The sequence below is a fragment of the Megalobrama amblycephala genome, linkage group LG1 (assembly GCF_018812025.1).
Source record: "Megalobrama amblycephala isolate DHTTF-2021 linkage group LG1, ASM1881202v1, whole genome shotgun sequence".
In the NCBI taxonomy this organism is placed as follows: domain Eukaryota; kingdom Metazoa; phylum Chordata; class Actinopteri; order Cypriniformes; family Xenocyprididae; genus Megalobrama; species Megalobrama amblycephala.
Window position 1 is genome coordinate 1,843,044 of NC_063044.1, and position 12,993 is coordinate 1,856,036.

The 12,993-nt window shown below is 37.8% G+C and overlaps 1 protein-coding gene across 1 annotated transcript in view; it reads left to right on the forward strand.

Annotated features, from left to right (window-relative positions):
• The first annotated feature begins 109 nt into the window (after positions 1-109).
• Positions 110-12,993, forward strand: part of il12rb2l (interleukin 12 receptor, beta 2a, like) — a 21,479-nt gene continuing 8,595 nt past the window's right edge. Inside the window, exons 1-6 of the mRNA XM_048158759.1 lie at positions 110-493; positions 1,771-2,040; positions 2,832-2,970; positions 3,135-3,286; positions 4,861-5,021; positions 7,886-8,030. Coding sequence (XP_048014716.1) covers positions 430-493; positions 1,771-2,040; positions 2,832-2,970; positions 3,135-3,286; positions 4,861-5,021; positions 7,886-8,030 — 931 coding nt within the window. The 5' untranslated portion in view covers positions 110-429. The remainder of the gene's footprint in view (positions 494-1,770; positions 2,041-2,831; positions 2,971-3,134; positions 3,287-4,860; positions 5,022-7,885; positions 8,031-12,993) is intronic.

Genomic DNA, 12,993 nt, shown 5'->3' on the forward strand with positions numbered 1-12,993 from the left:
AAAGAAGGAAGGAAGAAACGTGCTGAGAATTATTACCCTTGATCTGATTGGTCAACAGGCCGTGCGTACGCGGCGTGTGGGCGGGGTCTTCTGTAAGCCTGGGCGGCTCTGTGTGTTTACTTGTAAAGCGAGTTCGAGCTTGTCATTTGAAGAAAGTCGAGCACAGTTACTGCAACGGAATACTTTAGCTGTAAAAATATAAGGGAACAATATCACAGGGATAAGAAAATGCTCGTTCCAGGATGTTGAGAGGGACGTTAATATGTTTAATTGACGACAGGAGGAACTTTAATGTGCTCCTTGCTGGTCAGAGATGTCACTTCAGAGCGAAACAAACACATGTCTGATCGCGGACTTCCCGTGAACGTGCAATTACTCGGTTAACAGGACTTTGCGTCATACTGGAGTTTTTGCGTGTATCCGTGAGCGATGGCACGGCGGAATGTAAAGTTGCACTTTCTTATTCCACTTTACATGTGGATATGCTCTCAAGGTGAGCAAAACTGTTTTGCTTGGAATATTTCATTCTATCATAAGGACTGGGACTGGTATGCATATTCGTAAAAAATAAAATAACTAATATATATATATATATATATATATATATATATATATATATATATATATATATATATGAAGACTTTAGATGCAAAAGCCTCTAAGTGCCATCTGAAATTTTCTTATAAAATAAGCATGTTTATCAACATCCAAATTTTACTTTAATGGCAATGAAAAGGACCTATTAATTGCCATTAAAGTGAAATTACTGAACCTAAAGATATGAGCTTGATAAAAATGCTCATTTTATAAGAACATTTCAGACTGCACTTACAGGTTTTGCATCTGAAGTCTTCATATATAGAATCTTTATACATAAGCACACATTTTAAACTAGATGAGTAAAGTTCATAGACAAACTTTAAATTTGGAGTAGTTTTAAAAGCTTGAAGTTTGAAATAGTTTAAGTTTTAGTTTAGTAGTTTAAAAGCTAGATAAGTGTGTGTGTGTGTGTGTGTGTGTGTAGATAGATAGATAGATAGATAGATAGTAAGTTAGATAGTAGGTTAGATAGTTAGTTAGTAAGTTAGATAGTTATATAGTTAGTTAGAAGGTTAGTTAGTTAGTTTATGAGTTTGAATGAGTTTGAATGGCTCAGTAATAGTCCATAGAATGGAAGCTTCATTGAGTCTAATGGGCTTCAGTTTGTTTAGATTTGAATTTGTGACAGCTGGAGGTTTGATGGAATGTTCAGATTTTCAATGCAAGTCTAGGGCAGTTTTTCCGAGGTTTGATAAGCATTTTTAGGAGAACCGTATGTCGGATCAGTTTGAAAAGATATAGCAGAACAGTCTGAAGGTCTGAGCTGAGTTTGGTTGTTGTAGCTTTAAAGCTCTAGGTGGAGATACTGTTCAAATTTTTGGTCAGAAAAATAATAATAATATGTTTATATGGCAGATCAGTAAGTTGGCTTTTTCAAGCCAAATTAACAACAGTTCTAATAGCAAAATACCTTAGAAAAGTGAAGTTCTAGCAGCTGCCACTTCATTTGCATCTATTCCAGTAACATTTATTCATTAAGTGTCCAAATACTTTTTAGGCAACTTTACCTTTATATAAATTAGAGCTTTTGTTTTATCAGCTTTCACAATACATTATTATTAATGTATGTTAAACATTGTTTGCATGTTTTTGTGGAACTAAGTGCAGTTCTGCATCTTTGCCCCAACTCGTTCTCTCATTCTTTGTCCTTTTTTTTTTATTATTATTCAGCTTCATTTGAAGTGGATGTAAACTGCTGGTGGAATCAAGCTCTTCATGTGGACCCCAATGTGTCTGTTGTGTGCCACACGAGTGCAAACAGTTGTGATCTCTGCCAGATTTATGTTATCACGCCGGGGCACAGACATCTGTTACCCAGCACATGTGCCAGTACCAAAGAAACCTTCAGCTTCTCTATCGCAGCAAAACATACAGGGCATATTAGATGCATGTGCAATGGAAATATGGCGGATACGTGCAATGTTACAGTAAGAGGAGGCTGTGAGTATCACAGAATTGATCATTTGTCTCTAATGACCTTTGGGAATGTTCTGGGTTTCATAAGTTTTACGTATAAATGTCTATGTTTACATGACACACACACACACACACACACACACACACACACACACACACACACACACACACACACACACACACACACAAGAAGGGAATTGTTTACTAAGAAAACTATGTAATTATTAACAAGATGTTGTTACTCGTAACCATTTTCTGTCTAGAACAGAACTTTACAGCTCAAATAACACACATTAATGAATGGAAGAATTAGTATAAGCAGTTTAACAAAAATACAAGATGCATATTTCTGTTTAAGCTCTCTTGGATGCCTTGCCCCATAGACTTCCCATTGAAAGTGCGTTACTAAATATGGTGTTGCAACAACTCAGCCAGTAGAGCATGAGTTCAATTCCCAGGGAATGCATGAACTGGTAAAATGTATACCTTGAAAGTAGTTTTGGATAAAAACATCAGCCGAATGTGTAACTCTAAATGATTTTATTTGGTACCAGAGCTTAATTTGTTTTGAGTCTGGAACATTCTTTCAGAAATGCATGTGTGTTGAGATGTTGTCCAAAATTAGACAAGGAGGGGAAGTGTGCGACACCCTGATGGCTTACTTTTGCAGATATCCCCACATGACTTCCTGTTTTCTCAGTCTAAAAAATAATTGTGCTCTTGTATATCTTTGTGTTGGCTATTATGGTTTTCTGTTTTGTCACTTTTACTTTATTTGTTGACTATCCTCAAGAATAGTTTTCCATCTTTTACAGATCCACCATCTCCCCCGTCTCCCCCTATTTGTACTATTGGAGATTTGGAATATTTTGAAGACATCCTCTGCTCCTGGACTAAATCCAATGAGCCGATGATTCCAACCATTTACACTCTTCACTGGCTAAATTTTTCTAGGTGTGGCAGTGTTTACTTACTAATAAGTAGTCGAAACGTTTGCATTTTTAAGAAGAACTTTAACAAAATTTGGGACAGTTGCAAATGACTAATGATTCAAAACATCAAATTTAAACTTCAAATATATAAAAGATTAACTTTAAACTATTTGTGTTTATATTCAGGGACGTTTACTCAAAGGAGAGTGATAAAGAGAATGCGGTCATAACCCGGCATGAGTATACGAAAAGCACTGACATTACAGCATGGGTCACTGCCGAAAACGTGCTGGGTTCTGCACAATCTGAAAAGTCTGTCTTCAACACAGGCCATATCTGTAAGTCATGTTTACTCTATTGTAAACCATCGCTCGTTTTCTTAGAACCATGTGCCTGCAATTTATTTCCTGCATTTTGAAGCACTGCAAAGTAGCCAGTATACACACAATTCTGATGATTATTATTAATAAATGTAGAAAAAAGGGCCCATCACCTCCAAGTCTATCTCTTCTCTCTAGATATACACTACTATTAAAAGGTTTGGGGTCAGTAAGAACTCAGCACAACCATTTTCATAATTAATGATAATAATAATTGTTTCTTGAGCAGCAAATCAGAATATTAGAATGATTTCTGAAGGATCATGTGACACTGAAGACAGGAGTAATGATGCTTTGCCATCATAGGATTAAAAAAGTTATTTTAAAGTGTAATAATATTTTATAATATTACTGTTTTACTGTAGTTTTACTGTACTGTAGTTTAAAATGCTGTTTTAACTAACGTAAAAAAAAACTTTGTGATAGAGGTCGTCCCGCTCCCGTAAGATTCTATTCCGCACGCTCCCTTTCCTGCCTAAAATTCACTCCCGCTATCCGCATATAGTGATTTTCTTCCCGACCCAACGGGTCCCGCTAAATTTAGATAGTTTCCAGAATCTTCCCCTAAAGAAAGAGAGTGATTGGGGATAACAAATATAAAATGTTGCATAGCATATACAAGATTTGTATTTGTAATTTGTCTTATGGTGCTGTCAACTAAAAATGTCAGAGAAAAAAATGTCACAAAGAATAATAGTCTAAATATCACAGAGAAAAATAGGCTAAATTAAATAGCCTACAACATGTCCCTCAAAACTATAGGAAAAGCCAAAAATACATAAAAATGAAAACTGTTGGCTTACTAGCTATACTGCAAAATGAAATCTTTTTTAACATCCACACAAGAACAGAATGACGCTGATGTCAAAGCATCTCGGGAGCGACCGGGTTATTGTCAGACCGTCTGCTCCCGCCTAAAGTACACTATAGTTACCGACCGCGGGAATGCAGACCTCTACTTTGTGATAAAAGCTCACTGAAATGATACAGAGGGACCAGACAATAAATAAAGTTCTCAGGCTATTCTTCTGACACAATCAGTCATGATTAGCAAAATCTCTCACCACTTCTAGTGTGTCCCTCGTGTTATTTTCTGTCTTCTATCTTTGCAGGATTGTAATATGAAGAATGAAGATTGTACAAAGTAACATTTTTAACAACACAATCACATGAAAATTATTAATATCAGTACAATATGTGTCACATGACTAAACGTCATCATTTTCAAACACCTCCTTTTCACAGTTCACACTACAACATGAAATGGAGAGTGTCTTCAGAAAGCTGTTTTCACAGTACAAAGTGTGAACATAAGGCATATAGAAAAAGATTTGTTTTCAAATGTATCCGGGTTAGTGTAGATGTAGTCATAAATGCAGTCTTGTTTCAATCTTACCAAAGCCCAAACTTTTAAATGGTAGTGTAGCTCATGTTAATGAGATTTAAAGGTAAAAACTAAGTTTCATCATTTAGAAAAGTAACTATTTTAAATGCTTAGTTCTAGCTTTAAATATTTTCTCTGTTTTTTCTAGTTCGTCCAGAACCCCCCAACAATATTACCCACACCTTCATGCCGCTGGTGATCGACTGGAACATGGACTGTGACTCTGAACATGGACTGGGACCCTTAGACAAGAGTTGTCAAGTGCAGTACCGTGCACACACTACCCATCACCCACTGGACTGGATTCAGGTGAGAGAAAGCAGGGAAAATCCAATTTCAGTTGATTCAGCTCTGATTCACAAAATCCTCATTCGATTCTGATTCAGCTAAGAATATTTCAGCATTTTCCTCTAAGCTTGGTGTCACTGTGGCTTCATGGGTGCAGCTCTGGCATTTTCATTTTTCATGTTTTTGTAAACTGAGTTTCCATCATGAGTTAGTTCAGAAGAAAATCCATTCATCTGCAGGATCAGAGGTGTGCTAAAAAAAGTAAAGTTTAAAGGGTTAGTTCACCCAAAAAATGAAAATTCTGTCATAAATTACTCGCCCTCATGTTGTTCCAAACCTGTAAGATTTTCGTTCATTTTCGGAACACAAATGAAGATATTTTTGATGAAATCTGAGAGATGTCTGTCTTTCCATTGATGGCTACGCAATTACTGTACCACTTTGATGCGTCAAAAAGTTCAAAGAGATCATAAAACTAATCCGTATGAATTGAGTGGTTTAGTCCACTTTCTGAAGAGACTTGATCGCTTTATATGATGAACAGATTGAATTTAGGCTAATATTCACAGGTAAACATTCATCGACTCGCACATCAGTTGTGGTAAACGGAGGCTCAAGCATGTTTGCTCTAAGTTTGAGAACCAATGAGGTCCATTCTCGTGTTACGCAGCACATTTGAGCTTCTGGAAGAGGTTTGTTCTTGTGTGTCAAGCAGGTTCAGTTGAGGTTTTGTTTATGTTGGCTGTTCATGTTTATATGTGAGTAAAAGTCTAAATTAAATCTGTTCAGAAAATTTGGACTAAACCACTCAATTCATATGGATTAGTTTTACAATCTCTTTATGAACTTTTTGAAGCTTAGTTTCACAGACTGTCAGTGCAGGGACAGAAAGCTTTCAGATTTCATTAAAAAAGATTCGAGAGGGTGAGTAATTAATGACAGGATTTTTATTTTTTGATGAAGATGTAGTTTAAAAGATGGATCTTTGGGTTTTAAGAATCCATATTGGATTATTAAAAGACAAATCTCAGTAAAAGAGAAAATGTAGTTTTTAAACCAGGCCTAGGAGAAACACTACTGCTTTGTCAACTAGTTACATTTTTTACTTTGTTTGCTTCTTTAAAGGTGCCCTAGAACTTTTTTTAAAAAAAGATGTAGTATAAGTCTAAGGTGTCCCCTGAATGTGTCTGTGAAGTTTCAGCTCAAAATACCCCATAGATTTTTTTTAATTCATTTTTTTAACTGCCTATTTTGGGGCATCATTAACTATGCACTGATTTTTTTCAGCGCGCCGCTCCTTTAATTCACGTGCTCCCTGCCACACGAGCTCTCGATTATATTACAGCACATTTACAAAGTTCACACAGCTAATATAACCCTCAAATGGATCTTTACAAGATGTTCGTCATGCATGCTGTATGCATGCTTCGAATTATGTGAGTAAAGTATTTATTTTGATGTTTATATTTGATTCTCTATGAGTTTGAGGCTATGCTCTGTGGCTAACAGCTAATGCTACACTGTTGGAGAGATTTATAAAGAATGAAGTTGTGTTTATGAATTATACAGACTGCAAGTGTTTAAAAATGAAAATAGCGATGACTCTTGTCTCTGTGAATACAGTAAGAAACGATGGTAACTTTAACCACATTTAACAGTACATTAGCAACATGCTAATGAAACACTTAGATAGACAATTTACAAATATCACTAAAAAAATCATGCTATCATGGATTATGTCAGTTATTATTGCTCCATCTGCCATTTTCGCTGTTGTTCTTGCTTGCTTACCTTGTCTGTTGATTCACCTGTGCAGATCCAGACGTTACTGGCTGCCCTTGTCTAATGGCTTTCATAATGTTGGGAACATGGGCTGGCATATGCAAATATTGGGGCGTACATATTAATGATCCAGACTGTTACGTAACAGTCGGTGTTATGTTGAGATTCGCCTGTTTTTCAGAGGTCTTTTAAACAAATGAGATTTACATAAGAAAGAGAAAGCAATGGAGTTTGAAACTCAATGTATGTCTTTTCCATGTACTGAACTCTTGTTATTCAACTATGCCGAGGTAAATTCAATTTTTGAATCTAGGGCACCTTTAATGTAAATTTATTCTTGTGTTTGACCATAAGGAGACAATCAAAGATAATTGGGTTACACTTTATTTCAATAGTCCTCTTTAGTTTACTGACTATAAGTTACTTTGCAACTACCTGTCAACTAACTCTCATTAATTTACATTTATTCATTTAGCAGACGCTTTTATCCAAAGCGACTTACAAATGAGGAGAACAATAGAAGCAATCAAACCAACAATAGGATCGAAGCACTGTGACTAGTCCCAGTTAGTCTAGCACAGTACTCTTCGCAAGTTTTTTTTAATTAAAAAAAAAGAAAAAAAGAAAAACAAATAACAGAAATAGAGTAAAATAATAAGTGTTAGTGTTAATGGGTCAAGCGTTACATTCGATGTAGTTGAATCTGCATGTCAACAAACTCTCACTAGAGTTTTAGTAGACCGTTAGTGTTCGGATTAATAGTTGACATTGTAGTTGCAAAGTTACTTATTGTCAGTAGAGTGTCTGTTTGGAACATAAAAATAAAGCGTTAGCAGTAGACAGACTACTAATACTGTAATGACTGCTAGTTGACATGTATTTAGTTGAATGTCTAAAGTGGACCATTGAAATAAAGTGTTACTGATAACTGAATAATTTTTATCGTGTCAGGGATTTGTCAATACTAGCTGTAAGATTTAGTTCACCTAAAATCATTAAGAACACCATGAAATGAATAAATGGTGACAGAATTAAAATTTTTGGTGAAACTATTCCTTTAATAATTTTTGTTCTAGTTAAATTGTTGAATTTTTATTGTGCAGGAGGATGATTTCCAGTCCACGTTTCCGTTGGAGGATTCCCAGCCATTCACACAATACAGTTTTCGTGTTCGCTGCCACTGTGGATATGAAGAGAAAGTCATGAGTGAATGGAGTTCAGTGTATTCAGTCAGAACTCCCCCTGCAGGTCAGAGAAAGACGCCTCAATGCATTCATTTAGGACATTAATGCACTCATTTATTGTTAATATACTGTTTTATTAAGGATGATCTTGATTCAGATTCGCACAGCAGCAGAATACAATTGTCAGTCTCTTTTTAAGAGTACTAAATACCCCCACAATTCTCTTTTAAACAAAAGCGACCTCCATGTTCAGTATCCACTCTCACTCCTTACTACTGTTCAAAAGTTTGTGGTTGCAAAGATTTTTAAAAGAAGTCTCTTGTGGTCACAAAGGATGCATTCATTTGATCAAAATACAGTGAAAACAGTAATATTGTGAAATATTATTAGGGCCCAAGCGAAAATTCGCGCAGGGCCCTCTTGTTTTTCTAAGGATTATTATTAGGGCCCAAGCGAAAATTCGCGCAGGGCCCTCTTGTTTTTCTAAGGATTATTAGGGCCCAAGCGAAAATTCGCGCAGGGCCCTCTTGTTTTTCTAAGGATTATTATTAGGGCCCAAGCGAAAATTCGCGCAGGGCCCTCTTGTTTTTCTAAGGATTATTATTAGGGCCCAAGCGAAAATTCGCGCAGGGCCCTCTTGTTTTTCTAAGGATTATTAGGGCCCAAGCGAAAATTCGCGCAGGGCCCTCTTGTTCTTCTAAGGATTATTATTAGGGCCCAAGCGAAAATTCGCGCAGGGCCCTCTTGTTCTTCTAAGGATTATTATTATTTTTTTTTTTTTTTTTTTTTTATTTTTTTTCCGTCTTCCGGGGCTTTTTGGGGGCCTTAACATGCTCAAAAACTCTTGAAAATTGGCACACACATTGGAATCCGCGGCCATTAGGACGCCGGAGAGGCTGGTACCCGGGCGTGGCAGGGGGGCTCGACAGCGCCCCCTTGAAAAAAGTCTGAAAATTTGGTCCATATATTAAACACGCTTGCACGTATTAGTATGAAACTCAGTACACATATAGACCTCATCGGGCCGAACAACTTTCGTGCTCTAAGTTAAACACCACGCCAACAGGAAGTCAGCTATTAAGGGTTGTTTGAAAAACGCATGCTCTGGAATTTGATATACTCCTCCTAGACGATTAATCCGATCGCCACCAAACTCGGTCAGCATGAAGTCAAGACACTGATGATTAAAAATTGCCAGGGGATTTTTGATATCTCGAACGGTTTGGCCGTGGCGAGGCAACGAATTTATGGCGAGAAAAAGGAAACAGGAAATGTGTTATAACGTCTGCATACATATATTGATCTTTATGAAACTTCACGAGTGTGTTCGTTATAGGAGTCTGATCACATGGATGTGACTATTGTGAGTCAAAGTTATAGCGCCACCAACTGGCAGCAGGAAGTGTATCACTTTTTGAAATGTTTTGAGATCACCCTCTTATTTTTACCTGATTTGCTTCAAACTTCATCAGTGTAATGTCAATACACAGCAGATGTAGACCTATGACAGGATTTTTGATATTTGAAATATTGTTGCCATGGCAACAGGTCAAACTGTAATAATATTCTTGAGTGTTTTTGAGGCTCTTAACATGCTTCAAATTGCATGAAACTCGACACACACATCAATATTGTCAACCAGTAGACATGGACAAAGCCATAGAAATGGGCGTGGTGGAGGGGCTCAGTAGCGCCACCTTTTGACAAAAGTGGGGGGGTTAGTTTTTCCTACAATCACCAAACTCGGTACACATATTGTTCTCATCAAGCCGGACAATTTTCTAATTTACATTCATTAGCTCCGACCAACAGGAAGTCAGCTATTTTGGTTTGAATGTTAATTTTTTGAAAAAACAGGCTATGAATTTTATACTACTGCTCCTACAGGGTTTATCCAATTTACACCAAACTTTTTTTAACTTGTTGCTAACACATTGAAGTTGTTTAATTGCAAACGGATTTTGGATATCTCAAACGGTTTGGCCGTGGCGAGGCAACGAATTTATGGCAAGAAAAGGGAAACAAAGTGTTATAACTTCTGCATACATTAATTGATTTTGATGAAACTTCGGCTTAGTCTTCGTTGTACAAGGCTGATCACATGGATGTGACTATTGTGATTCAAAGTAATAGCGCCACCAACTGGAAGCAGAAAATGTGTCACTTTCAGCATACATTGAGATCACCCTCTTATTTTTACCTGATTTGCTTCAAAATTCATCAGAATAATGTTAAAACTTGGCACATGTAATCCTTTGAAAATGGGCAGGGAGGAGGGGCTCTATAGTGGCACCTTGTAGTGCAGTAAATGTGGAGTGAATTTGACATAGTCCTTTGATGTTTAACCGTTTTAAGTGCCTATTGCCCGCTGTGCACAGTTGCCCTGAAGCCACCGGGGTGGCGGTGCCACCGGGCTTGGGCCCGCCATCGCTGCTCGCAGCTATATTTATTTTTTTTTTTTTTTTTTTTTTTTTTTTTTTTTCCGTCTTCCGGGGCTTTTTGGGGGCCTTAACATGCTCAAAAACTCTTGAAAATTGGCACACACATTGGAATCCGCGGCCATTAGGACGCCGGAGAGGCTGGTACCCGGGCGTGGCAGGGGGGCTCGACAGCGCCCCCTTGAAAAAAGTCTGAAAATTTGGTCCATATATTAAACACGCTTGCACGTATTAGTATGAAACTCAGTACACATATAGACCTCATCGGGCCGAACAACTTTCGTGCTCTAAGTTAAACACCACGCCAACAGGAAGTCAGCTATTAAGGGTTGTTTGAAAAACGCATGCTCTGGAATTTGATATACTCCTCCTAGACGATTAATCCGATCGCCACCAAACTCGGTCAGCATGAAGTCAAGACACTGATGATTAAAAATTGCCAGGGGATTTTTGATATCTCGAACGGTTTGGCCGTGGCGAGGCAACGAATTTATGGCGAGAAAAAGGAAACAGGAAATGTGTTATAACGTCTGCATACATATATTGATCTTTATGAAACTTCACGAGTGTGTTCGTTATAGGAGTCTGATCACATGGATGTGACTATTGTGAGTCAAAGTTATAGCGCCACCAACTGGCAGCAGGAAGTGTATCACTTTTTGAAATGTTTTGAGATCACCCTCTTATTTTTACCTGATTTGCTTCAAACTTCATCAGTGTAATGTCAATACACAGCAGATGTAGACCTATGACAGGATTTTTGATATTTGAAATATTGTTGCCATGGCAACAGGTCAAACTGTAATAATATTCTTGAGTGTTTTTGAGGCTCTTAACATGCTTCAAATTGCATGAAACTCGACACACACATCAATATTGTCAACCAGTAGACATGGACAAAGCCATAGAAATGGGCGTGGTGGAGGGGCTCAGTAGCGCCACCTTTTGACAAAAGTGGGGGGGTTAGTTTTTCCTACAATCACCAAACTCGGTACACATATTGTTCTCATCAAGCCGGACAATTTTCTAATTTACATTCATTAGCTCCGACCAACAGGAAGTCAGCTATTTTGGTTTGAATGTTAATTTTTTGAAAAAACAGGCTATGAATTTTATACTACTGCTCCTACAGGGTTTATCCAATTTACACCAAACTTTTTTTAACTTGTTGCTAACACATTGAAGTTGTTTAATTGCAAACGGATTTTGGATATCTCAAACGGTTTGGCCGTGGCGAGGCAACGAATTTATGGCAAGAAAAGGGAAACAAAGTGTTATAACTTCTGCATACATTAATTGATTTTGATGAAACTTCGGCTTAGTCTTCGTTGTACAAGGCTGATCACATGGATGTGACTATTGTGATTCAAAGTAATAGCGCCACCAACTGGAAGCAGAAAATGTGTCACTTTCAGCATACATTGAGATCACCCTCTTATTTTTACCTGATTTGCTTCAAAATTCATCAGAATAATGTTAAAACTTGGCACATGTAATCCTTTGAAAATGGGCAGGGAGGAGGGGCTCTATAGTGGCACCTTGTAGTGCAGTAAATGTGGAGTGAATTTGACATAGTCCTTTGATGTTTAACCGTTTTAAGTGCCTATTGCCCGCTGTGCACAGTTGCCCTGAAGCCACCGGGGTGGCGGTGCCACCGGGCTTGGGCCCGCCATCGCTGCTCGCAGCTATATTTATTATTTATTTTTTTTTTTTTTTTTTTTTTTTTTTTTTTTTTTTCCGTCTTCCGGGGCTTTTTGGGGGCCTTAACATGCTCAAAAACTCTTGAAAATTGGCACACACATTGGAATCCGCGGCCAACAGGGCCGGGCAGAAGCTGGTACCCGGGCGTGGCAGGGGGGCTCAACAGCGCCCCCTTGAAAAAGGTCTGAAAATTTGGTCCATATATTAAACACGCTTGCACGTATTAGTCTGAAACTCGGTACACATATAGACCTCATCGGGCCAAACAACTTTCGTGCTCTAAGTTAAACGTCACGCCAACAGGAAGTCAGCTATTAAGGGTTGTTTGAAAAACGCATGCTCTGGAATTTGATATACTCCTCCTAGACGATTAATCCGATCGCCACCAAACTCGGTCAGCATGAAGTCAAGACACTGATGATTAAAAATTGCCAGGGGATTTTTGATATCTCGAACGGTTTGTCCGTGGCGAGGCAACGAATTTATGGCGAGAAAAAGGAAACAGGAAATGTGTTATAACGTCTGCATACATATATTGATCTTTATGAAACTTCACAAGTGTGTTCGTTATAGGAGTCTGATCACATGATGTGACTATTGTGAGTCAAAGTTATAGCGCCACCAACTGGCAGCAGGAAGTGTATCACTTTTTGAAATGTTTTGAGATCACCCTCTTATTTTTACCTGATTTGCTTCAAACTTCATCAGTGTAATGTCAATACACAGCAGATGTAGACCTATGACAGGATTTTTGATATTTGAAATATTGTTGCCATGGCAACAGGTCAAACTGTAATAATATTCTTGAGTGTTTTTGAGGCTCTTAACATGCTTCAAATTGCATGAAACTCGACACACACATCAATATTGTCAACCAGTAGACATGGA